General features: G+C 56.3%; 2 protein-coding genes across 3 annotated transcripts; one reads left to right on the top strand and one right to left on the bottom strand.

Moving 5' to 3' along the window:
• Positions 1 to 1,615: 1,615 nt before the first annotated feature.
• LOC311182634 (TSC22 domain family protein 4) lies at positions 1,616 to 10,400 on the bottom strand (the record flags this gene model as incomplete). The annotated part of the gene is made up of 4 exons (XM_084251538.1): positions 1,616 to 1,825; positions 2,205 to 2,253; positions 7,184 to 7,350; positions 9,639 to 10,400. The coding sequence occupies 4 exons, from the start codon at positions 10,398 to 10,400 to the stop codon at positions 1,616 to 1,618; spliced, it is 1,188 nt and encodes a 395-aa protein (XP_084107664.1).
• Positions 10,401 to 15,947: 5,547 nt separating this feature from the next.
• Positions 15,948 to 22,020, top strand: NYAP1 (neuronal tyrosine phosphorylated phosphoinositide-3-kinase adaptor 1; the record flags this gene model as incomplete). Of its 2 annotated transcripts, none has more annotated exons than XM_084249744.1 (6): positions 15,948 to 16,015; positions 17,476 to 17,831; positions 18,257 to 19,768; positions 20,635 to 20,847; positions 21,039 to 21,148; positions 21,763 to 22,020. In XM_084249744.1, the coding sequence occupies 6 exons, from the start codon at positions 15,948 to 15,950 to the stop codon at positions 22,018 to 22,020; spliced, it is 2,517 nt and encodes an 838-aa protein (XP_084105870.1). The 2 variants fall into 2 exon arrangements, with proteins under 2 accessions (XP_084105870.1, XP_084105869.1); XM_084249743.1 differs by having other exon boundaries at positions 20,632 to 20,847.
• Between the last annotated feature and the right edge of the window lie 4,342 nt (positions 22,021 to 26,362).

Here is a 26,362-nt window from a genome sequence, read left to right as displayed (position 1 = left end):
CAGCACCTCTGCCTCCTTTCCCCAGATCCAGGGAAAGGAAACTAAATATATTTTTTTAAAGATTTATTTATTTATTTATACAAGCACTGGGTACAGTCAGAAGCACGGGAGGGTGAGAGGATTCACCAGAGCCAGAGCGGGAACAGAACAGACAGACTGACGAAGTACACTGCTGAGAGGAGCAGCAGGCACGGCAGGAGAGGTCTGCGCTCCATGTGGGACCCTCGCCCGGCGGCCGGGGATCGAACTGGTGCTGCAGAGGCTGTGGGCAGCCTCGCAGCCCAGCACTTAACCGCTGAGCCACTGGGAGGAAACTAAATATTTATGGAGAACGGAGGACCTGGTACTTTCTGGCCTCCCATGTGCCATGTGATGGAATTCTCACAGCAACCCTTCAAGGTAGGTATTATTGTCAGTGTTGCTTTACCCATGAGGAAGCTGAGATTCAGAAAAACCAAAGAAGCTGCCTGAGGTCACGTAGATCTGGGGAGTCACAGGCCAGGGAGTCTGAGCTTGGCCGGCCTCTGCACCTAGCTGGTCCCAGGACCTTTCTGCTCTGACCAGGAAGACTCCTCCCGAGACAGATGGCAATTTTCCCCTTCCCCACTAGATGGGGTCCTTCTCCCTACCTGCCAGTTCCGCCTGGGACGTGAGCCGAGGCTGTCAGGGAGGGGCCTGTTCATCCACAAGGCCCAGTCCTCAGCCAGCTGGGGGTGGAAGCCACGGAGGGCGGCCAGGCCTGGCGAGGGCACTGTGTGCCCGGGAAGCCTGGCCCACACCCAGCGCTGAGACAAGGGGCCCATTCAGGGCCCCCCACCCCACCCCCAAGCAGCCACCCGGATCCAGCCCGCAGAGGGGACACACTGGGAAGCTGGGGGTGGATCCTGCACAATCACCAAAGGCCTCATTGTTTCCCTGTCCCCCCAGCACGTGGGCAGATGCCCCCTCCCCCCTCTACTCCTCTGCCCTGCTTGGCTTGCCCCATCCCAGGACCCGAGCTGCCACCCCTCCATCTCTTTCGACTACTCAGTTTCCACCACACCAAAATCCGGTCTCTCGACAAGACCTAGAGGGGAGCCCACAAGCCTGTCTCCCACAGTGGAAACTGCTGGCGCAGTAGCAGTAGTCTCAATATAAGCAAGGAGATGCCAACCTCTAGATTCAAGTTTCTTCAGATTTTTTAATTATAATTATTATTTTAATAACAACCTGAATCCCAGAACTTCCAGATACTGTCCATACTCCCTCCCCTGGGTTGAGGAGAGGGGGCACTGTGAGGGAAGGAGGTGGGGTGGAGGATCTGCCAGGGAGCCTCCAGCACCCTCAAAACATCTGCTGCTGGGCCCAGAACACCGAGGGAAGGGTGGCTGGGATCCTTCCTGGAGGGGGGACTTGTAACACCCAGTCCTGAAGCCCGCCCTCTTCCAGCAAGGCCTGGGGGTGCCCCAGCCCAGCCCCAGGGGGCTATAGGGAGATCTAGGGAGGGTCAGGGGATAGGCCAACTCCCATCCCCGGGGATCAGGGAGCATTAAAGCTGCATAGGAAGGGGGGGCAGCTGGAACAAGGCCTGGCAGCTGTGGCAGCCCCCAAAGGCACATTGTGAGGGAAGGGAGGCTCAGATGGAGGGCCCATTGGGTGCGGGGGGCCCAAGCCGAGGGACCCCCGAGGAGGGCAATTGGGCGAGCTGCTCAGGGCTGGCCAGGGCACGCAGCAGTCCGTTCTCCTGCTCCAGCGCAGCGTTCCGCTCAGCCAGTTCCCGGATCTGCTCCTTCAGCACCTCCACCTCCTCCCGGACTGCGAACATGAGGTGGGACTTCACCAAGTCCTGGGTCCGGGGATAGACAAAGTGTCAGGGGTCCCAGGTCACCCCAACTTCATCTTCTGCCTGATGCCTTGAGGGCCTGGGTATGAGAGAGCCTCCTGCTCCCAAATGCTGAGGGACCAGTGGGGAAGAAGGGAGAAGGGCAGGGAATGGGACAAGGACGTGGGACAGAAGCAAGGTCAGGGCTCAAAGGCATGGGTGGGGGCAGGAGCCAGGTCAGGGACCAAAGAAAGTCGCTGAGAAAGGGACAGAGGACCCAAGGGAACCCTGCTGGAGTACAAGCAGAAGAGCAGGCACTTGATATTCCCTGATGAGTAAGAGAACAGGGATGGGTGGAGCAGTGGCACCTGACACTTCCTGGGATCAAGATGGCTTCTCTTACCATGGCTTGTTCGATCTTGTTGTCAATGCCAACCAGGCTTCCGGAGCCGCTGGAGAGACAGGGAGATGAGAGGTAAGAAGCAGGTGCCAGCCAGGTGTCTGCCTACCCAGGTGCTGCTCACAGCAGACTTTGGCCTCCTCCACAGCCGCACCTCCTCCCGCCCACAACCCTGCCTGTACCTGTGACAGCAGAGAATCAAGGAGAGGAGGGTTTTATCCATCCCCCGGCGGGCAGAGGGCCGCTGCCCAGGTCCACCCAGGCCCCGGTTGGGTGGGGGAACAGATGCCCCTCGGATAGGAGACACTCCCCGAGGGGAGCAAGGAGAAGAGACACATCCCCTTTTCTGGGGAGGCCCCGGAGCCATCCCCACCACTCTTGTCTCATACGATGACACCAGGGACTTGACAGAGATCCCTGGCTGGGCCATCCCCAGTGGGGAAGGGTCCTCAGGTTCCCCCAAAGGGAGAGGGCTATGTTGGAAGGACTGCCTGGGGGGCTCAGAGCCCCCCGGGCAGAGTAGGATCTGGCTGGTGCCAGGCAGGCAGAGGAGACAGTGCCTGGGGGGTGCTGGCCTGAAAGATATACACCACCACCCCCAGGGCAAAGCCTGGCTGTGATTGGCTCCTCAGGGACACGGGGACCCCCTCCAGCCAGCCCCACGGTGGGCGGGAATTCCCAGACGCAGTCAGTGCCAGTGTCCCCTTCTCACCCTGGCAACTGTCCCAGAGTGGAGAGGAGGGGGCCGGCTGAAGGAAGTCAGCTGGTGGCTGGGTTGGGGGAGGGGCTGTGGGGCCAGAGGCCCGGATTGGGATGGGGTGTAGAGGGTGAGGGAGAGCCTTGCCTCACCTCCCACTCCATCCTGGCCCCTCTGGACTAACACTGGCCTCCCCCAAGGCCTCAGATCCTCTCAGCAGCAAGATAGGAATAAAGTAGAGGCGATGGGGGGAGCAGTCTGATGTGTGCTCATGATCTTCCTTGAACTGTGAGCACCCACCAAAACACAAAGTGCACATCATGGGTGACCACAAGGGCTTGGCCAGGGGTCCCCCACCTCCCTTGGTGACAGCAAGGAGGAAAGGGGAAGGTTACCATAGCAAGAGAAAGAGTCCAGAGCCCTGGACGACAAGTACAGCCTATGGATCTGGGTCTGGGGTCTTGGAGGGAGCGAGGGCTTAAGGAGAGGGTAAGGCTGGAGATACCACACTGCGAACAGGAACAAGGGGGTTTGGAGACCCTGGGAGCAGAAGACAGGGAGGGGAGAACAGGTCTGGCTGTAGTCTATTCAGTGGCCACTAGAGGTCGACTCAGGCCTGGCTCAGCAATCCCCTGGGCCAAGCTCAGGGTCCCAGGACCTGGCTCTCCCTCCAGAAGTGTTTCCCTGGCATGGCCCAAGGCCCGCACAGGCCTTTGCACCTCGCCCTAGCCTCCAAGCCTCTCTTTCCCCATCACTCAGACCCCAGGCTCCTGCTTCACTCCGTGGTTCACCACCAGACGTCCAGTCCAACTTCCAGCTCAGCCCCCTTGTACTGCAAGATCACCAGTCCTCGGACCCTAGTTTTGCCTGACTAGGTGCCCCAACATGCTGCATCCTGCACCCTTGGTGCTCCCTTGTCAAGCTCTCTCTCCTGGTTGTCAGTTCCAACTTGCTTCCCTGTGGGGGGAATTAGTACTCAATTCAAGGTGACCCTTGGATGAGGCCCTGCAGCCAGGAAGGGAGCACGAGGGAGCTGGGAATTTTCCATTTCCCATCCCAGCTCTGGATGCAGAAGGTGCTGACAGGTGGAATAACTAAGGAGATGACCAGGCCTGAGAGCGTAGGACAGGGTAGGGTGGGGAAGGGCACCTGGACTCCTGGGGTTGTGGGGGGAAAGACAAGAGTGAGAGGAAGGCCAGCCAGCTGGAGAATGAACAGTTTTCAAGTTATTTCAATTTGAGACACCTGGGTGGAGACTGGGTCACCACAGAACACCCACTCACCCCCCTTGCCCACCCCCTGGCCACCAGACACACAGACAACAAAAAGGAGCAGATTCACAGAAGGAACACTGGCCTTGCTTGGCGGCCACCAGGGCGAAGGTGCCAAGTAAGGTGTTCATTCTTGCCAGAAATAAAAAAATAATACAACAATAAACATTTGTTGGCTGATAGATGACTATCTCCTGTTTGCCTAGTGCTCGAGTTTTGGACAGCACTTTGTCACGTTCTAACATTAACACTTCAAGGGACCAGGATCCTGGTGACCCAGGCCTCCCTTTTGAGAAGCTGAGAGCGCTGTGCTGGGACTCCTGGGCAGGGTGCCGGCAGGAGGCTTGGCTGGACGGTAGCAACCCCTACCACAAGCCCAAAAGGAGACTTGGTGTGAATTAGAACAAAATGCTCCCTTCTTCAAGACACTCATTGCCCTCTTCTGGAAACTGTCATAACTTCAAATGTCGACAGTGACATCAAACATGATGTAGTGTCCCCTACAGTTGTGCCGTGCATGATATGCACAACCCAGGAGCTGGCCTTGCTGAACTCTTGGGTCCTCAGGCACTGACAGCCCTAGAGGTTGGTCCTCTTGTTTGAAGGTCAAAGGAAGCAGCCTTAAAAGAATCAGAGGAAGAAACAGGACATCTGGGAGAGGTAGGAGGTTCTGATCCTGGGGACAAGGTCATGCCTGCTCTCTAGCTGTATTTTAAGAAGCCCCCAGGGGCTGGGCCTGAAGCCAACAAAGTGGCATCCAGATACTCATCTGCACTCCCTCCCAGATCTGTGGAGCCTCTGGGGTGGGGCCAGGCCAGGGAGCAGGGGTTACGGGAGGTTGGGGGGGGGGGGGCGGGCGGGTAAAGAACTCATTCCTTGCCCAGTTTAGGAGAGCTGTCCCTGCCTCTGGTGAGAAAGGGCATCCTAGAGATGATGCCCCTTCTGCTGTTCAGATGCCTATCCCAGCAGGAGAGTGGAGAGAATGTGGCTTTGGGGTCAGACCCAGACTCTGATTGCAATACTAGTTGGGTGACCTTGGGTAAGGTTTTAAAAGCTTCCTTCTCTGAGTGTGTGTCTTCACCCAGAAGTGGGGATCATGGGGTTGCCTTAAGCTAGGTGGTAATGCCTGACCCAAAGGAGATACTGGATAAATGTACTCTGTTTCTACTGAATTCCTGAGACTCATTCCCTATAATGCCTTGCTCCCCCATGCTGGGCAATCCACCTATTCAAGTACATTTTAACTGCCAAGTCCTCCTGGGGGCATGAAAGTTCATGACACCCAGGAGCACCTGAGCAGTCCACATGTACCAGGCATCCTGTGTTCTCCCATCCCCAGGTCCTGGGGTTGGTCAGGCATTCACAATTCCCCAGCTGGGGTCCAGGCACTTAACACCCCAGCTCATTTTTTCCTCTCACAAGGGAGGTCCCATGCCACTTGCACCCTGTCCTCCTGCCAACTATGGGCACACCAGAGAGGTGAGGTGAGGGGCTACACACCCCATTCCAGGGGCCAAGGGGATGGCCCAACCCAAACCCGCTGGCCCAGCAGGGTGAGGCATGAGGGGCTGGCTGGGCTGGGCCAGAGCCCCAGAGGCTTGGAGCAGAGGAGAGTAAAGTGGAGGCTGGGAGCCCGACCGGTCAGACTGGGGTGTGTGGAGGGGGTGGGACAGAGGAAGGGAGGGTGAGAGGGGACAGCCAAAAGAATAGAACTGAAGAGCCTTCTGGGGTCAGAGCCCTCCAAGATAGAGAAAGCAGGAGGCTGGGCTCTGAAATTAACAGAGGTGGGGGAAGGACAGGGAGCCCTCTTGCCAGGGAACCTCCCAAGTGGGAGGGGGAGAGTGTGGGAAGAGCTGAGAATAGCAGCAATGGAGGCAGGTGACTCTCCCGGCCCTGGCCGACCTCACACCTCACACATTCCTGAGAGCTAGGAGCCCAGAAGCCACCTTGCCCAGCCCTGACTTGTCCCTCTTCCAGGCCCCTCACCTCCATCACACCAACCCCGAGCCACCCTCTCTTTCCTTTCTGGCTGCCCACTTTCCCCAAGACAAAAGACCCTTTTCTTAGGTGGAACTGAGTCTTAAATTTTGGAGGGGGTTGCCAATTGGGGGAAGCAGGAAGGAGAGATTCCCCTCTGAAATAGGTCCCCTAACGGCCCTATGTCCCGCCCCTTATTTCCTGCCAAACAGGAAGTCCCTCCCCTTGAGGGCCTCAAACAGGAAGTCATTCCTCCCTCCAAAATAAAAGTGATGACTCCCTAATCCTTCTCCTGGGTTCCCATCAGTCTCCAGTCAGAAGCGAGAAGCCTCGTTATCCTACTTGAGATTTCATTCCTCCCTTTTCAGCTTGCAGACATTCCTATGTTGAAACCTGGCCCTCGTAATAGGAAGTTTTGCCCACCATGTCACTGAATGGGGCCTTCTCCCCTGAAAGGCAAACCCAGTAAGTCCTGATCTTCTGTGCCTTCCCTGGCTTTGGCTTGACCTCAGGGAAGGCTCGGGCCCTGTGGTGTTTGTGCAGGGAACAGAACCTTAGGGACATGCTTTCTTGGTACAAAAGGTTCTAAGACCAAAAGGCAGCCCATACGGACGCTAAGGATGTTACCTCTAAGGCTGTTACCTTGGAAGGCATGAGTCCCATTCCTCTCAGTAAGGAGAGGGAGCTGGGAAATGGGAGGAGACTAACTCCCTATTCTCTTCTCCAGTACATTTGCCAGTAAGTTCTTGGGGTTGGCCAGATGATCACTAATCTGCAAGAGCTCTGGAATTTGACAACAATGACTCCCTTCGAACTCTAAAGAAGTCTATGATTTGACAATCCCAAGCCAAGGAGTCCCACCCAGCTCTCTCCACAGAGAAGGAGTGGGTCCCAAATCAACTTTACCCAGTGCTTACGCCCAGGCCAGTTTTCTCTGCTTCGGAGGTCCTCTCCAAGTTCAACTTGGAAGAAGGATACCTTCCAGACAGTTTCATGGGGCTACCCCAGATGATGGGTGGGGAGCCAAGCCCACCTACCTATCGTCGTCACTGTCCAGGTGGCCACTGATAGCCAGCATGGAGCGGGCCAGGCTGAGGCTCTGAGCTGCTGCTGCTCCAAAGGGGTCTGGAGACTTGTGAGCCAGACTGGCATCGGGGAAGAAGTAGAGGGCAGGGGAGCTCGGGCGAGAGTCCAGTGGGGGCACCTGGAAGCAGAGAGTTAGTAACTATCATGTTGAGCAAAAAAATGAACAAGCTGTCTCACAACTTGTCGGGTAAGCTCCCTCTCCACACACCCCAATCTCTCTCCTAAGGACTCAGGAGGCCTGCCCCCAGGTCCTGCTCCCCCACAGCTCCAGGGACGCCACTGGGCAGGTACTAAAGGCAAGGGAAACTGCCAAGTCTAAGGACTAGGTGAGTAGCTTCCAAAAAGTGGCTCACAAGGTGCCAGAGAGGGGCTCTGGTCTGCACTCCAGTACCCTTCTGCCAGGTGAGCCAGGACCCTAGTCAGAGGGGAATCAAAGTGTCTGCTTTCCATCACCTGACTTAAAGCAACACGAATGTCACGTTCGCAGAGAGGCATTTCTCCATCATCCAACTAGAGATTCCACTGCTCTGTTCTATTTTTTTAAATGGCACCTAACATTATCTGAAATGAAAGTCTTTTTACCTCTGCTGCTAGAAGGTAACTGCCAAAGAGCAGAACTTATAATTTGTCCAATACTATTTGTAGAATGAATGAATCCTCAGACTGGTCCTCCCCGCGCCCCCCTCCCCTCTCTGGCCCCCATTCTAGCCTCTCCTCAGACTTCTTGGGACTCAGGTGAAGTTCTGCTCCCGCTCTCAGCCCGGTGGGGGAGGGGGTGGAGATGGAGGAGGCGGAGCCTGGGCGTGGACCCATACAGCCCAACAGGCGCTGGGGGCGGCTGCAAAAGGGCGGGGGCCACAGGAACAAGACGCCTCTGTGAGGCCCCAGGAGGCCCCAGCTTGCCCCAGCTTCTCGGAAAAGCCAAGAACAGAAAGTCCAGGGTGGTTAGAGGGACAGAGCAGGGAAGGGGGCCCAGGTAGTGCCCCCCTGGCCACCAGCAGCCACCACCGAGGGAGAAGAGACATGGGAGAGTGCAAGAAGGGAGACAACTTTCTAGAAGGGCAGAGATTCATGCACATGGAGGGGATCAGGGTTCAGTAAGTGGAAGAAGGCAAGGGGGCTGGGGACCTTAAGGAGGGTCTGTGCACCCAAGGGAGGCTCAGGCAAAGAGCAGAAGCAGAGGGCACAGGGGCTTTAATTTAGAAGAATATGGAGACAGGGACCTGTAAAGGAAATAGCATCTTCTTCTCTGTGATGGGAATAGAACAAAAGAGCTAAGAAAACTAAGGGGTGGGAGAGCATGAGCGATGTGAGCTGGAGGCCAGGGGGTGGGGGTGCTGGTCCTGACTGGTCCTGACAGGGCCCAGACATCCAGTCTCAGGTTATTTTTATACTGTGGTTTGTGCCCAAGGCCAGGAAGGGGGAAAGTTCCCATCCTCACACTCCTTCCTTTCCTGCTGCCATCCAAGTGTTATTTTCTCCTTCAGGACAGAGGCATCCAACCCCCACATCCCAGACTGCTGCCCACCTCCCACTCCAGGGACCCAGGCATCCTGCCCCCGCCCCCATCCCCCAGCCCTGACTTGTTCCTCTTTTGGACACAGGAAGCAGAAGAGCAAAGGATTTAACTCTTTCTAGGCTGCTTCTCACCTCTCTCCCACTCCAAGGTGGCCACCCCCAGTTACCAGTCCTGGAGAGGCTCAGACACAGGGAACAGACACAGACAGACAACTGGGGGTGGAACAGACAAACCAGCAAGCCCCCCATCCTTGTAATGGTTCTCCCCACCCATCACCCATCCTGCAGCCCTCAGATGCTCTGAGAAACTTGGCTTTGGGCAAAACTGGAAATGAGACTGGGTTGGATGGCTAGAGGGAAAAAAAAAAAAGACCCCTTCACCTTCCTATGGGGCTGTAAGAGAAGAAGCAGAATGCCTACCTCTTACCCTGCCCCCCAACCTTAGAAGCTCCTCCCCTAGAAGACTAAACACCCAGCCCTAACTGGGGCCTCCACCCTCCTCCCCTGAAGTCAGAAGGGGTGAGACAAGACAGAAAGTAAAGTGAGGAGGCCACATCTCTACAATGGAGAGATGGGACCGGGCTAATACAGAGTTAGACTTAGGCCAAAGGCAACCAATTGAAAACCAAAGTGAAGGAAAGAAGGTGCAGAATATGAGACGGAGGGAGCCTGAGTGAGCAAACAAAGTTGGGTGAAGAGTAGGAATGGATTTCCAAGGGAGATGGCAGAAAGAGAAAAGAGGGGCTCTATCTGACCTGACAGAGAGATGACAGTGGAGTGGAGCGGTATAGAGGTGACGGCAGAGAGGCCCAATGAAGGTTAGGCCAAACTAAGATAGAAAAGCACCACCCCTGAGATACCTCTGCCAGCCCAGAACCCAGCTCTTACCTGCCCCATCTCCTCTGGAGCAACCAACTCCATCCTCATTCGCAGGGCTCCATCCTTCGTTCGGGACAGTGGAGGGGTCCTTGTCGCTGAGCCCCCAGACTCCACTTCCACCCTCAGGGAGGGCTGGGGTGTGGCGGCCCTGGATGGGCCCGTGCTGTCCCCGGTCCCGGGCTCTGGGGGGCGCTGCTGGGGTGGGGAGGCTGACAGAGGGGGTGTCTCTACCTTGGTCTTGGTGGATACCACGAGCTGGCCCAGCCCCCCAGTTAAGGAGCGGGCCTGAGGTCCAGGGGAGGTGGGTGGCGGGCGGAGCCAGGAGGTGGGGCCCTGAGACAGGCCTGGCTGTGGGGTAGGAGCACCAAGGCCCAAGCTGGCCAGCTCCAACCTAGAATCCAAAGATCTACCCCCAGTGCCCCCTGAAGCCCCTCGAATTCCCTCCAGGAGCCGGCCAAAGCTAGGGGTCTCCAGGTCTCTCTCGTAAACATCCACACACGTCCAGCGACCTCGGCGATAAGGCTCTCCCAGGCCCTGGGGCAGCTTCACCACCCGGAAACGGGAGGCAGGGGCCCCAGGCGGCGGGGAGCCATTCCGGGGGGTGCCCTTGCCCCCAGCCTCAGGGTTGGGCTCCCCGTTGGGTAGGCGGGGTGGGTGTCCAGCAGGGGCCGGTGAGGCAGGGGGATCTGAACCCCCTGGGCTCCCTGGGCCCTCGTAGTCCGTGGTGACGCTGGTGATCTGGAAACTACTTTTCTTCTTGCCCCCACTCATGGTCCCTGGGGCTCAGGGCTGGGCTGAGGTGGGTGGGGGGCAGCTTGGACTCCTTAAAGGAGCTCAGGCGCCCCTGGAACAGGGGGGCCACATGGCTGGGGCATCTGGGCCCCTGGGGACGTCTGGGTCCGACATGGCGGGAGGGCCTTGTGGGAACTGGGGGTGCCTGGTTGATGAAGGGAGAACAGGGTAAGGGAGGTGGCGGGAGGGGAGGGCAGGGGCAGGTTTTTCCTGCTGTTGTCGCTGCTGAACTCCAGAGCTGAGTTTGCAAACTAGAAAGAGAGAGAAAGAGAGAGAGTGTATGTGTATGTGTGAGAAAGCAGTGGGCAGGCCACCTCTGGGGCTTCCTCTCTGGGGAGCAGAATGGGGGAGGAAGGGGAAACCGCCAGAGACCCAGAGACAAAGAGACAGGCAGAGAGACCAGAGTGGAGAGGACGGATCCGGGCAGGCGCACAGAGCAGGAAGAGGCAGCCCAGACCCAAAGTTGGATATCTGTCGCCTGGGATTCAAACTCACGGGACCCGTGTCGTCCCGAGGCAAGGGCTCCAGAGCAGGGGTGAAGCAGCTCCTCAGCCTGGCCCAGCCGCCTGGAGGCGTCTGCTCGGCCTTGAGGCCCCAAACCCTAGCTCCCCCATCCCAGGGGCAGGCCCTGCTCCCCCCACCCCCAACCCAGTGCCCCGCCCAGCCCCAAGCCCTACCTCTTGGCCTTGGCCGCCAAGCTGGGCCGAGGGTCCGTCCGGGCCACCTAAGATGTCGGACTGTCCTTTCCTTGGGGCCTCTTGGCCCCAGCAGCACAAGCAGCAATCGAAGGGTGTCCAGTCCTCTTCAGGGGCCGCACCTCACCCCACAAGGCATCTCCATGGAAAGTTTGCTCTCCAGAAAAGAAGGAACCCCCCTCTCGTTGGTGGAACTCAGGCGCAACCTCTGAAGCCCCAGGGATCTCGAAACTAATTTGGGAGGGGGCGGCTCAGCCCCCCTGATCGTCCAGGTGGCAGCCGCCTCAGGGGTCTGGGCGGGTGGGTCTCCCAAGACTCCTCCCGCGTGGCACCGCTGGGTCCCTCTCTCCACTCCTCAGCACTCCCGGTCTCTGTCTTTCTCTTTCTGGGCTGTTGACAACCCCCACACCAGGAAGTCCTGCCTCCTCGGGCCTGCTGACTACTCCTCTCCTCCTCCTCCTCCTCCTTCCCCTCTTCCTCCGCCCCCTCTCCCTCCTGGGGCTCCCCGCCAGCTGGCCCTGGGCCAGGCCAGCCACTGCTGCTGCTGGTGCAGTTGCTGCTGCTGCTGTTCTGCCACCGCCGCTGCTGCTGCTCCCTGGGCCCCAAACGGGTTCCTTTAACCCCACACCTGCTGGGCCCAAGCCCAGCAATGCCGCGGAAGGAGGGGCTGTAGAGGGGGAGAGAAAGGGGAGGAGTTTGCAGGGAGGTCTGAGATTCCCTCACTTGCAGACATTTGCTGCCATTGGCCTGTGGACAAGCTGAAGAATGGGAAGGAAGTTAATGGGAGCTGGACTGGGTGCCCTCCACCCCCATGAACGCCTAGAAAATGTTACGGTACTGCCCTGCCTGCGACTGTCATAGCTTCTCTGGTTTTCACCCTAACTGTATGGGAGAGGTACTGCTTTTCTCCCAGTTCTTATTTTAAAAAGCAGGTTAGTATAATTTTCAAACACGTCCCAAAGTAGAGAGAATAGTAGTATCATGAACTCCCAGGTACCCATCACACATTTTCAACAATTACCAATTCACCGCCAACCTTGTTTCAGCTACATTCCCAGTGTTTTTTGTTGTCTTAGGCTGGAGTATTTGAATCAAAACCCAGACATCATATTATCCCCCTCGCCAGATGTGGAAATTGAGACCCAGGAGGTTCAGAACGGTGTCTATGGGAAAGCTGGAATATTCCACAACTGAGGGTGTGCTCTTGCCTGGCCCCCAGAAACATATACAGAAACAAAGAAGACACCTCTCAGAGCTGCTGAGTTGCGCTTTTTCTCCAACAGCCTGTCTCACACATGTGTACACACAGTTGCCCACACAGATGTGCTGAGGGCAAACCCAGCTGGCCACAAGCCTGGACCCCTCCCCTACTTCTCACCCTGCTCCTCTCCCATTTTTCCCTTGCTCACTACAAAGAATCCACACACATTTATATGGGGCCCACTGTGCTTGGCAAAGAGAATAAACTTCCAACTGCCGTATTCTCCTTTTTGTAGGGCACCCCAACCAACATTCTGCGAGGAATGATTTTAGTAAAAGCAGTGTCCTATGGTCACATCTGCCTTCAATCCCAGGTTCAGAGAAATGGATTCTAATTCATCAAATGGGACTATTCCCACATACCTCCTTCCTCAGTTTTAGCTCATGGAAAATTTTAACCACTTTTTAAGGTTAGCTAAAAGCAAAATGATGCAAAACCCCTTGCTACTGTTTTTACCTTTATTCTATATCTCTTTGTTAAAAAGCATCTGCCATGCATCTCTCCCTTCAACCAGGGTAACAGCAGCTACCATAGCCAGGTCCCCAGGCCACCCAAGTCCTGGGGTCTGGAAGCAGCCTCCTGCTGTGTCTCTCCCACGCCAGGTCCCCATGCTGTCCCCCCTAACCATTTCAGCCAGGCAACCTTCCCAATAAGGCCTTGCAGCTCCACCCCCAAATCCTCCTTCCTTCAGTACTGACTCGCTACTAACTATTCAAAACTTATCTCTCTATTCAAAACTTATCTCTCAATCCTCCCCTTCCCACCAACTCACTGTTCATCAGCTGGGACTCCTCGGTGTCTATAGAGTCCCTGCAACGCTGTTGGTCTCTGCAGAAACGTTGAATGACTAAATATTCGTTCACATTAAAGTGCAAATATAAAAGGGCTACGATGTGCTTTCAGGTGTTACCTCTCCTGGGGGCATTAATAATAGCCCTTAAAAGTATGGGCCCCTTTACGACTTACAAAGCACTTTGTGTTATTTTACTGCATCCCAGTAACATTTTAGAGGTAGGTAACTGATAAGGCATCTCTCAGAGAGGTTGTGCAGTTTGCCTAAAGCAATACAGCACATTTGCAAAGACTTTGCCTTATAAAGTAACAGTCACAGGTTCCAGGGACAAGCTCTTGGATATCTTTTACTTGGGGGTTGGGGGGCGCCAACTAGTTTCAGCGCCAACCAAGGGTAGAACCGAGGTCTTCTTGCCGCTTATGTGCGCCTAAAGGACTTTCAAGAAGTCATTTCTCAGGGAGCTGATAAGAAAGGGGCTGGGGGTGGCGGGGCCCGCCGTGGCGTCCCTCAGCGGCTGCAGCGACCGCACCCGGGCCATAGGCGCGGTGGGCCTCGTCAGTGGTCTCCTGGCTGCGCCCAGGTGTCGGCGGGCGTCGCCGGCAGAGTCAAAGGTTCCCGGGAGGATGGCTTGAACCGCGAGAATGGACTGGCGGAAGACTTTGAGCCCAGACGGTGAAACAAGGTCCGGTGCCTAAGAGACTGCAGGGAGAGCTCCAGTGCCCTCCCCGCACCTGCGAGGTGGCAGGAAGGCGGGGCCGGGCCAGCCGAGCACGCCCCCTGCTGGGCAGAGGCGCGCAAGGCCCGGTCCCCCGACTCCCGGCGCCTCTGGGCCCGGAGAGTGGCCCCCCCTGCCGGCCTCGCCGCCTCACTGCACCCCGGGTTCGGCTGCCGCAGCCAGCCTCGTCGAGGCCAGACGCGGGGTGTGCACCCGCGGAGCGCGGGGCGCACCGGGTATGCGCGTGGGTGTAAGCCCCGTGCTGCCGCTGGGGGGCGCCCCTGCGTGCCGCGCCCCGCTTCACTCAGCCGGGTCTTGGACACCAACACCCAGCACCGCCCGGTGGGGCAGGGGGCGAGGGGCGGGGAGGGGCGGTCGCCCCAAATCGGGGTGGGCTGGAGCCGGATCCCCCAAATCCACGACCTTTCCCCGAGTCTCCCCGCGGGCTCCGCGGCCCCCGGACGCCCCACCCCAGCCTAGCGGCGCGGCGCGGCAGCTCCCGCTCCGTCCTTGGAGGGTGTGGAAGGGTGGGTTTGGGGCCGGGGGCGGGTCTGGGGGCGGACCCGGAGGCGGGGCTGTCTCTGCGGCAGGGCCCAGCTCCGCTCCCCCCAGTCTCTCTCTGTCTCTCCTCCTCCCTCCTCCTGCTCCGGGCGGAGCCCGGCATGGGGGGGCCGGCGCCCGGCAGGCCAGGTACGGTGATGTAGAAATTGGGGAGGCTTGGCGGCGGGGAGGTGGGGTGGGGGGTACAAGGAGCAGGGAGGATTGGCAGGGCGAGAGACGAAGAAACCCAGGGTAGCAGGACAAGGGGAAGGGGAGGGGTGGCCGGGAACCTAGGGCCCTTGGATGGAGAGGGGATGAAGCAGGCCAGTTTGGGAAGAAACAGGGACGGGAGAGGACGGCAGTGAGGAGGGGCGCCTGGGAGGAGAGGTGAGACCGAAGGCGCAAAGGAGAGTGTTTTTGGGGAAAGGGAAACCAGGGCAGGTGCGGAGGCCGCAGCTCAGGAGGTAGCTATGGGGCTAGACTGGAGACCCCCGGGTGGGACTGAGGGGCGGAGACTGGAAAAGGGAAGCCGGGAGCCTCCCAGATCCTGGAGGAGGAAGGTGATTTGGGCAATAAGTGAGGGAAGTGGATGTCTCCCTCCATCGCTGAGGGTCCAGGGAGCAGGAATAGGGGTGGACACAGGCCCAGCCCAGGCAAACTGGAAGTGGGGGACGGCAGGGAGCAGGGATAGATGGGTGGGTGGTATTTTAGATCCCCAAGGTAGAAGGCTCCCATCCTTTATCCAGCATCTCCACCCTGCCCTCATGACAACCCCCCCCCCATCCCAGTCTCAGGGCCCAAGAGAGGGTGGGAGTCTGATTGTCTCCCCCTTCCCCAGTGGGGTGCAATGCACTACGCAAGTAGGCCCTGGCATAACTCCTTGTCTGTAGGTATGTCCAGTTCTGTGTAGCTGATTTGTGTGTGTCTGGAGGTCTGTGTGTGCTGTGGGTGTGTCGGTGGGTGTTTATGTCTGTGTGTGCCTGCCTCTTCCTAGGTTGTGTTTACCTATGCCTGTCTGTGTGTCTGGTCCTCTGTTTGTAGCTGTGGGTCTGCGGCCGGGTGGTTTGTGTCTGATGTGTGTTTGTGTGAGTACTGGATTCGTGGGGCCTGTCTGTGTGCTGGGTCCGGATGTATTTACAGGATGGGAATCTGTGTTGATATGATCTCTCCCAAGTGTGTATTTGTGGCTCTGAACACCTTTGTCAGGGTGTGTGACTCTGTGTACATATGTCCACCTATGGCTGTCTGTCTGTGGGTCCTACAGGCAGTGTGGGGTTTTTCTGTTCCTCCATCTGTTTTCCTCTCTCTGAGGACCCAAGTCACATCTCTGCTCCTCTCTCTCTGTCTGTCTGTCTGTCTGTCTCTCTCTCTCATTCATTCCTGGCCCCCACCCACCCCACATCTTTCTTTTTTTCCCATCCCATCCTTCCCCACCAAGTGGATCCGGGACCCAGGGAGGGCCGCCCCCCGGGCCTGGTGGCGCTGAGTAGAGCCCCCCAGCCCCCACCTCCTGCCCCACGACATGAACCTCCTCTACCGGAAAACCAAGCTGGAGTGGAGGCAGCACAAGGAGGAGGAGGCCAAGAGGAGGTAAGGCTGTGGTCTTGGGTTGCCCCATCACCTGTCCCGCCTCTGCCTCCCCCCTGGCTTGGTCACATCCCTCCTGCCCATCCTGGATCCAGAAGCCTGGTCATCAATGAGCCTTTTTGATCTCAGTACAGAATTGCTGGAATAGCACACACCCTGTCCCCGCCCTGCTCCCGAATCCAGCCTCTGCCCTGGCCTTTTCGGGGGGCTTCTAGCTCAGGAGCACCCTGTTGGCAATTCTCCATCTCTGAGCCCCAAGTCACTCCTCCCAGACTCACCTCTGGCCTGGAGTCTCTCCATCAACTTGGGGGTGGCTCCTGGTTCCTGCTTCCCCTATCACCTGACCTTGGAAGGGGAGGTTCTGCTGCCCTCATGGTCCAGGGGTGGGGTCATTTGAGGGGCACCAGAGAGGATCCATTTGGCCCTCTTCAAGTTTCTTCTGTTGGGGTTGGTGAGTGGCTGAGTGGCAGGGTTATGTGTGTGTGTTGGGGCATATGTAGGCTAGGCTGCAGAAGCGCTGTGGCTGGGGACCCCTCCCTACTTGCCCTCTCCCTGCCCTCCCAGAGGCCTGCACCTGGCCTCTCCCTTCTTTTCACTCCCATTGACTGCATAGCCTCTCGTAGCCTGAGTCAGAGCCACCTCCCAGTTCCCTTCTCCCTCCTTGCTACTGTGGAGTTTAATTCTTGTTGTTAATTAGATTAATCAGAGCTATCACTGCAGTGATCTCTCCCTAATGAAGGGTTAGTAGACAGGGCCTTAATGAGAGCCCACCCCACAGCAGCTCTCCCCTCTTCCCTGCCAGCCACCCCCCTCTTCACTCACACGGAAGCTCAGGGACAGTGAAAGGGAATGGGGGTGAGCCTGGGAGGGTGACGGAGAGAGGACAGCTCGGAGGCAGAGAGAGAGAGAGAGAGAGAGAGAGAGAGAGAGAGAGGAGGAAAAAGGATCAGCCAGGGAAGGGCGATGCGGCGGTACAGCCTGTGTCTGGGAGAGGAGGTGCAGTGTGGTGTGGGAGCGAAGGCCGCAGGCCACGAGGGGAGGCCAGAGGCCAGGTGTGGGCCAGCACGACAGTGAGCAGGAGCGGAGCTGTGGTGGCAGGTGGCTTGTGTACCAGGTGGGGTTGTGCGCCCTGGGTTTGCGTTTCTACCTATGTGTGAATCTGTCTACACATGTGCTGTGCGCCCAGTATGTCCAGGCTGTGATCTCCCAGGTGCAGGGATACGCCCCTGCACACATACTCACCCCTTCTCTCATCCCTGTCCCTGATTGTCTTGCCTGTTTTTAAAGCCGAGAGGTGCCGACTGAAGCTTCTACCTCTGTGCCCTGGATCTTCAGGTTCTCCCTCGCCTCCTCCTTTCTCCTCGCTGGGAGGCCACTGGGTTGCAAGCTCATTTGGGGGTAGACAAGGGGGAGACCCGGACTTGAGGCCTAACCTCTGCTCCATCTTGGCCTTCTCTCTCCAGCTCCAGTAAGGAGGTGTCTCCCACAGGCCCGGCAGGGCCCGGGGCTGGCCCAGGGCCTGGGGTCCGCGTGAGGGACATTGCCTCGCTGCGCCGCTCCCTCAGGATGGGCTTCATGACAATGCCTGCCTCCCAGGAGCACACCCCCCACCCCTGCCGCAGTGCCATGGCCCCACGCTCCCTCTCCTGCCACTCAGTGGGCAGCATGGACAGTGTGGGGGGTGGGCCTGGGGTGGGCAGCGGTGGTCTCACAGAGGACAGCAGCACCCGAAGACCCCCAGCCAAGCCTCGGAGACACCCCAGCACCAAGCTCAGCATGGCTGGGTCAGGAGCAGAGACACCCCCCAGCAAGAAAGCAGGTAAGACTCCCTACCCCTCCTCAGGGAGCTGGGAGGATCCATTTCTGGCCAGGGGAGGTCTGCCTGGAGGGTTCATTCAGGCAAGAACCAAGGAAATGGAAGATTCCATTCTCAGAGAGAATGGGGGATTTCCTCTTTGGATGGACCTGAGATGAACCATTCAAGGACAGGGGATCCCTGAAAAGCCCATTCTTGAGAAAGATGTGACCGCGGGGGCACATAAAGGTGGGGAACCACAGATTTTGGAGACTTCTTTAGAGAGACTGAGGGCTGATTGGTAGAAAAGGAACCTGCTAGAACTGGGTGTGGGGAAAATACAGAGGCAGAGATGTCTTTGCAGATGGGTCAAGAAACCAAAGGGGGTCTTCCTGTTTCTTTCTCCAGCTAAGAACCCAGTTAATTTTTCCCTTTTCTACCCAACCCAGGCTCACAGAAACCAACCCCAGAGGGCCGTGAGTCCAGCCGAAAGGTTCCTCCACAGAAGCCCAGACGAAGCCCTAACACTCAGCTCTCTGTCTCCTTCGATGAGTCTTGCCCCTCAGCCCCCTCTCCTCGAGGGGGTAACCTGCCCCTTCAGCGCCTCAGTAGGGGGTCCTGTGTAGCTGGGGACCCTGAGGTGGGTGCCCAGGAAGAAGAGCCCGTGTACATTGAGATGGTGGGCGATGTCTTCAGGGGAGGAGGGCGAAGTGGAGGGGCCCTCACTGCGCCCCCTCTAGGGGGTGGGGGCCCAACCCCTCCAGCTGGCGCTGACTCGGACTCAGAAGAGAGTGAGGCCATATACGAGGAGATGAAGTACCCGCTGCCTGAGGAGACCGGGGAAGGCCGGACCAACGGGGTCCCAGCTCTGATGGCGGCAGCCTCCATACACCAGCCTCACGCCCTTCAGCCCCATGCCCACCGCCGGCCAGCTTCGGCCCTCCCCAGCCGGAGGGACGGGACGCCCACCAAGACCACTCCTTGTGACATTCCCCCGCCCTTCCCCAACCTCCTTCAGCACCGTCCTCCGCTCCTGGCCTTCCCCCAAGCCAAATCTGCTTCCCGAACCCCTGGCGATGGGGTTTCGAGGTTACCAGTCCTCTGTCACTCCAAGGAGCCAACCAGCTCCTCTACCCCAGCTCCCCAAGTGCCTGTCCGGGAGCGGGAGACGCCTCCCCCACCGCCTCCTGCTGCCAACCTGCTGCTGCTGGGACCCTCGGGCCGGGCCCGGAGCCACTCAACACCGTTGCCACCCCAGGGCTCTGGCCAGCCCCGGGGGGAGCGGGAACTCCCCAACTCCCACAGCATGATCTGCCCCAAGGCGGCAGGGGCGCCGGCAGCCCCTCCTGCCCCAGTCGCCTTGCTCCCCGGCCCCCCCAGGGACAAGGCTGTGTCTTACACCATGGTGTACTCAGCAGTCAAGGTGACCACTCACTCCGTCCTGCCAGTTGGTCCACCCTTGGGTGCTGGGGAGCCAAAGACGGAGAAAGAGATCTCAGTCCTCCATGGGATGCTGTGCACCAGCTCAAGGCCTCCTGCGCCTGGGAAATCCAGCCCCCACAGCGGGGTTGTGGGCACAGCAGCTGGAGTCCTCCACCACCGAGGCTGCCTGGCCTCCCCCCACAGCCTTCCGGACCCAACTACAGGCCCCCTGACCCCCCTCTGGACATACCCAGCTGCTGCAGCTGGGCTCAAGAGACCCCCTGCCTATGAGAGCCTCAAGGCTGGGGGGGTGCTGAACAAGGGCTGTGGAATGGGGGCCCCATCCCCCATGGTCAAGATCCAGCTTCAGGAGCAAGGGACTGAAGGGGGTGCCTTTGCCAGCATCTCCTGCGCCCATGTCATCACCAGTACAGGGACACCAGAGGAAGAAGAGGAGATGGGTGCCACAGCATTTGGGGCAGGCTGGGCTCTGCAGAGGAAAGTCCTGTACGGAGGGAGGAAGGCAAAGGAGCTGGACAGTGAGTGAAGGGTTGGGAGTGGGAGGCAGGGACGTGGGAATGTCCATGATGACTTGGGGGAGGTGCTGGAGGGGTTATTTGGAAGCCACAGCCCATTGTTCTGAACTGGGAAGTTTTCTGGGAGTCTAAAATACAGGGGGCATGCAGCAAATGGGTTTGGTCCCCATGTGTGTGCTGGAAGGGCAGGAAGAACTGGAATCGGGAGGGGGTAGAATCTGACCCCAAGAGCAGACCTCTCCTCTTGCCATGTCCTGCTCTACTCCCTGCCCCTCCCTTCCCTGGGCTGCAGGGGTGTGTGTGAGTGTGCGCACACTAGGAGCTAAACACAGCTGCCTCCCAGCTGTTACCATGGCAACCCATCCAGACAGGAGGGAGGCCTCTACTGTTGCCTGGCAACGAAATGCTCTGCCAGGCCAACTCTCAGAGATGAGCTTAGTTCACATGCAGCCCTTCCCCCTACCGCCCCCTCCCCAACTTTCTAGCTCAGAATTTGGGATTCTCCCCCTCTTAGGGAATAGCATCCCTAGTCTCTGCTTCAGGAGGTGGGGATCATTCTGGCCCTATCTGGGTTGGAGGAGTTCTGAAGATAAAACTGGGGTAGGAGAGATCCCTCTGACCAGGGATGGGGTTTGGAAGCAGCAAATATCTATGTGTTTCATCCCAGGGCTATACCAGTGGGTGCAGCACTGGGGTCTTTCCTGTGTGTGTATGTGTTGAGGGACTGTGTCATAGGGTCCTCCCCTTCCCTGCCATGACCTGCAAAAAGCAGTCACTTCTCCTCCACCCATGCTACAGTGTGTGTGTAGCTGCAGGAACAGCAAGCCCCATTTGCAGGCACTGAGCTTTCTTTGTCACCCCAACAGAAGTCGACGATGGTGCCCGGGCCTGGAACGGCAGTGCCGAGGGTCCAGGCAAAGTGGAGCGTGAGGACAGGGGCCCCATGGCATCAGGGATCCCAGTGAGGAGCCAGGGAGCTGAGGGCCTGCTGGCCAGGATCCACCACGGAGGGGACCGAGGAGGGAGCCGCACGGCACTGCCTGTACCCTGCCAGACCTTCCCTGCCTGCCACCGCAACGGAGGTGACACCCTGCCCAAAGATACCTGTATTTAGAGGGGGCAGTCCGGGTGGTGGCATCTCCCAGGCTGGACATCCTCATTGCACACTTCCATCCCCATTCTTCTGATGAGACAAGGGGGTAGCCTGGAAGGGGCTGTCCTGGGGCAGGGGGAAACCTGATGGCTTCTTCCTTTTCTCCTTCTCCCACTTCAGACTTCACTGGAGGCTACCGCCTGGGGCGCTCAGCCTCCACTTCTGGAGTCCGGCAGGCCGCGCTCCACACACCCCGGCCCTGCAGCCAGCCTAGGGACACCCCGAGCCAGGTAAGGAGGACAATGACAGTGATGCTGGGTTTTCTTTTTATTTGTGAAAGAGCAGGTAGGGAAGACTGGGTATGGAAAAAAAGGCAAGGGCTCAGGCTGGGGCCTGGGGCAGATTAACAAGTACCTAGACAAGAGCGGGAAGGGGCTGCTGAAGGTGGGCAGCCAAGCAAGGTCTGTTGGAGATCCCTCAGGGCCTCTACCGGCCTATGACGGACCCTTGTGTGTTTGGAAAATGGTATCCCTTGGGGGGGTGGGGGGGATCAGTTAGAAAAATGCAGCCTACTGGGAATTTTTAGATTTTTTTTTTTACTACAGTTTTTTTTTTTTAAAGGTGTCCCCTTTCAGGGCGACACAGCTCAGACTGGCACCAGATTCAGTCTCACAGGGCCAGACAAAGGACACAAGGGCTAGATTTCTGCCACCATCCCACTCTCCCCACCCTTTTTCCTACCCCCATCCTCCTAGCCAGGTAAAGAGGACAGGACTTAGGCAAGACAACTTTTTTCCCCCGGTTGACAATGTGGGTCTCCAAGTACCCAGTCATTCTGAGGTCCTTGACGCCCCTTATTCCTTTCTCCCCCGTCGGGGGCCGGCGGCGGGAGGAAGGGGCACAGACCCACCCTGCACTGCCGCCACCGCTGCCCCTGCCGCCCCAGCCGGCCCGCGAGCGCGATGGCAAGCTGCTGGAGGTGATCGAGCGCAAGCGCTGCGTGTGCAAGGAGATCAAGGCGCGCCACCGCCCCGACCGGGGCCTCTGCAAGCAGGAGAGCATGCCCATCCTCCCCAGCTGGCGGCGAGGGCCCGAGCCCCGCAAGTCCGGCACCCCGCCCTGCCGCCGGCAGCACACCGTCCTCTGGGACACTGCCATCTGAGGAGGGCGGGAGGCCGGCCGGGCGCCGGGACGGGAGCGGAGCGGGGCGGGCCATGCCCGGCTGGAGACTTGCCTTGAAAGAGGGACACTTGAAAGGACCAGGCGGGAGAGAGCCAGGGAGAACCCCTGCCCTCTACCCTAACCCCAGAGACGAGGAGTCTGCCAGGCCCATCGGGTTTGGGGCACCAGCAGCACCCCCAGACATTTGCAGGGGGAGGGTTTGCTTGTGGTTGGAGGTGAGGCCCTTCTCTGCTCTCCACGCAGAGCCTGGTTGACCCTTCCTCTTGGAAGGGCAAAGGCCAAGCCGGAGGTGAGCAGCATGGGGGAGGAGGAGAGGGTTAGGGTGGAAGAAGGGGGAGGGTCAAGCGAAGGGGTAGCGCTGGAGTGTGAGCTGTAGAGGGGCTATTTTATAGACACGGGAATGGGGAGGGGGATTTATTTTGTTATTTATTTTCGTCTGGAGGGCAATTCTGGGCCCTTCTGCCTACTTCTAAGCGGGGAGTGGGGAATTGCGGGCAATTAAATGGGAACCTAGTTTGCACTCTCCCCAATACCCGAGGCCCCACCATCCACGCCCACCTCAAAGCTAGGGATTGGTCTGGAATGGGGAGTGGAGCAGGGAAGGGAGGGGCTCAGGTGAATGGAGGGCCTTAGACCTATTTACAGTACTTACCAGTCTCCTGAATTTGGTAGTGAGCAGTGGCCTGCTCAGAAACAGGTCTTATTTAGCTCTGGGGTGAGGGTCTAGCACCAGGGATGGGTGGGCTGATGGGGAAGGAGGGACATTTTAGTGGGTGGGGGGTGGTCAGGGTATTTATTTAAATTAAAAAAAGATCAAAAGATGTCAGGAACTTTTTTTTAATTCCTTTCTTTTCAGAATAATATATTAAAAGACTAACAATCCTAGAACTGGCTTCTTCTGTTTCACAGTGGACTCTGCCTATTTCACTCCATTCCTTTCCCCTCTGGCCCTTGGTTGGTGGGGGGTGTAGGTTGTGCAGGGGGGGCTAAGTGTCTGTGGCTAGTAACAGGGAAAGGTGGCACTGGAGGTAAGTCTTCGGGAATGCCACCGTGCTCTGACTCAAAACAAGCAAATAATGAGCATGGCTTGGCAATGCACCCAGGCTGAAGAAATATTCAGACTTGAAGTCTGCCATCAAGCAGCTTATAGTCTATTCAGGGAGGTGAGACAGACACTAGACAGCACTACAGGAGTAAGAGAAGGGCTGGAATACCCAAGAAGTGATGCCCTAGTCTGCAAGTGAGCCTAAAGGACAGGTAAGATTTGGATGGGGCAGATCACATACAGTTGTCTGGATCAGTAGAGGATGGGGTAAAGGAACACAAAATGTGTTTAAATAATGCAGAGGGCAATAAGGAGTCAGCTGTGGTGAAGCTGCTCAGAAAGATGGGCCTCAGAGCAAGAGACTGCCCTCGGTCTCAGCAAGGAACCCTGCTGGGAAATACTGATCACCAGGGAGAGAGAGAGACAGAGTGAGAGAATGGAGGGCAAGGGACAGTTTGCAAAATGCAACTGAAAGAGGGCCTCCCCGGTGGCCCAGCAGTTGAGCGCTGGGTTGCGAAGCTGCGAAGCTGCCCGCGGCCTCTGCGGTGTCGGTTCAATCCCCGGCTGCTCCCCGGCCACCGATGGAGGGTCCCACATGGCGCGCAGACCTCTCCTGCCGCCCACTGCTCCCCTCAGCAGTGTACTTCGGTCCTTCTGCCTGCTCTGCTTCCCGCTCTGGCTCTGGTGAATTCTCTCACCCTCCCGTGCTTCTGACTGTACCCAGTGCTTGTATAAACAAACAAACAAACAAATAAATATAATACATGCCTAAAAAAAAAATGCAACTGAAAGAAAACATCCTCAGGATGGGGACTAAGGAGTCCTTTGGCACTGATGGGGTTGGGGAAAATGATCACTTAGAACAAGGACAGTGGAAGAGTGTTGAATTTAAAGATTTATTTATTTATTTATACAAGCACTGGGTACAGTCAGAAGCACTGGTACAGTGAGAGAATTCACCAGAGCCAGAATGGGGAGCAGAATAGGCAGACTGACAAAGTACACTGCTGAGGGGAGCAGCGGGCAGCAGGAGAGGTCTGTGAGCCATGTGGGACCCTCGCCCGGTGGTGGGATTTAACCGGCGCTGCAGAGGCTGCAAGCAGCTTCACAACCCAGTGCTCAACCGCTGCTAGCCACCGGGGAGGCCCAGAGTGTTGTTGAATTTGAAGCAATGCTGAATATTCAGGTTGAGAGGTTTGTTACCAGTTAAAAGTTTCCCCCAAAATGTGGTGGATGATACCAGAGATGTTTTGAAGTGTTATGAGAACATTTTTAAAAATTGAATCGTTTAAATTTCTTTTCATTCATATTAGAGAATTATAACCAGCACATCAGACTACTTGTTATTTCATGGCTATTGCATAAGATTCACTACATTTATATTTAATGAGTTGGTTTAAAGAAAAATATTAAGTAAATAATAGCACAAGTGGTATTTGGAATATGGAAAAATTATGACAGTGGAATGCATTTTTTGGAATTTAGGAAATACCGAGTTAGAGTTCAAATAATGATCGTTTGGGAGAGATGGCAAGGCTGTGGATATTTGGAGTTCATGTACTCAAGAAATGTACTCAAGGCCAAGCTAGCTCTGTAAGAAAGAGCATGGATAGTGATAAGAGTTAAGAACAGGCACTAGCTTTTAAATGTTTTATATTTTATTGAGATATAACTGACATATAATATTAATTTTAGATGTACAACTTGATGATTTGATGTGTTTGTATCGTGAAATGATCACCACTGTCAGTCTAATTAACATCCATCACCACACATAGTTATGTATTTTTTTCCTTGTAGTGAGAACTTTTAAGATCTACTCTTAGCAACTGTCAGATATACAATACAGTACTAGTAACCATGCGTAAATTTCATCCCCAGAACTTATTCATTTTTTGGGAATTTGTGCCTCTAGACCCCCTTCACTACTTCATGTCTTCCCCACCTTCCCCCGCCACTCTGGCAACCACCACTCTGTTCTCTGTGTCTATGAATGTAGTGTTTGTTTCATTTTTTAGAACCCACATATAAGTGAGATCATACAGTATTTGTCTTTCTTTTTTTTTTTTTTTTGTAGATTGAATGATTGACTTTATTTGTTTTGTTTATACAAGCACTGGGTACAGTCAGAAGCACGGGAGGGTGAGAGAATTCACCAGAGCCAGAGCAGGGAGCAGAGCAGGCAGAAGGACCGAAGTACACTGCTGAGGGGAGCAGCGGGCAGCAGGAGAGGCCTGCGCACCATGCGGGACCCTCCTCCAGTGGCCGGGGAGCAGCTGGGTATTGAACCGTTGCTGCAGAGGCCGCAGGCAGCTTCACAACCCAGCGCTCAACCACTGCGCCACCGGGGAGGCCCAGTATTTGTCTTTCTTTGTCTAATTCACTTAGCATCATGCCCTCAAGGCCCATTCATGTAGTCAAAAATGTAAACATTTTCAATGACTTTTTAATAATTAGCTAGAAAATTAAATGGATGTAGATATTTCATTCATTAATAATAGCAATAAAAACCAGGAAATAGCAAGAAATTATAGGACCTATATTTGAGCAATCAATATAACTAAATTCCTTTGAGTTACTTAAACAGTGCTAATGTATTCTTAGGTAAGATCATATATAAAAGATGTTAGTTTCCCCTAAATCCATAAATACAATGCAGTCTCCACCTTCCAAGAAGGGGCTTGGGAACTTTGACAAAATAATTCAACATTTCATCCAGAATGAGAATGAGAAAAAACAGAGCATTTAGAAACAGATGAGTAATGGGGAGACATGCCCTACCAAATATTAAGTTGAAATAAAAGCACGGTGAACTGGGGTTGGCACAAGACTGGCATAATCCATCAGAACAGAGTCAAGAAATAGCCCCAAATGCACATGAGAATTTAGCGCATATGTGATACAGTTGGTATGGTACTGCTCAGGGGAAAATTATTCAATAATTCTTTCTTGAATGATTAGTCAATCAAAGAAGAATATGGGAGGCTAGATTTTTATTTCACTCATCTTACTAAAAGATTTAAATGTAAAAGCAAAAAAAAAATGAAAAAGGAAAAGTGGGTGAACATTCTTATAACCTTGAGATGGAGCAGGTCATTTTAAAATGACATGAAGGGCCTCCCCGGTGGCGCAGCAGTTGACACTGGGTTGCGAAGCTGCCCACAGCCTCTGCAGCACCTGGTCCATCCCTGGCTGCACCCCGGCCACCGGAGAAGGGTCCCAATGGCGCGCAGACCTCTCCTGCCGCCCGCTGCTCCCCTCAGCAGTGTACTTCGGT

The sequence above is a fragment of the Talpa europaea genome, assembly GCF_964194135.1.
Source record: "Talpa europaea genome assembly, chromosome: 12".
Lineage (NCBI taxonomy): Eukaryota > Metazoa > Chordata > Mammalia > Eulipotyphla > Talpidae > Talpa > Talpa europaea.
Note: the sequence above shows the minus strand (reverse complement) of the source record. Positions and strands in the feature narration are given on the sequence as shown.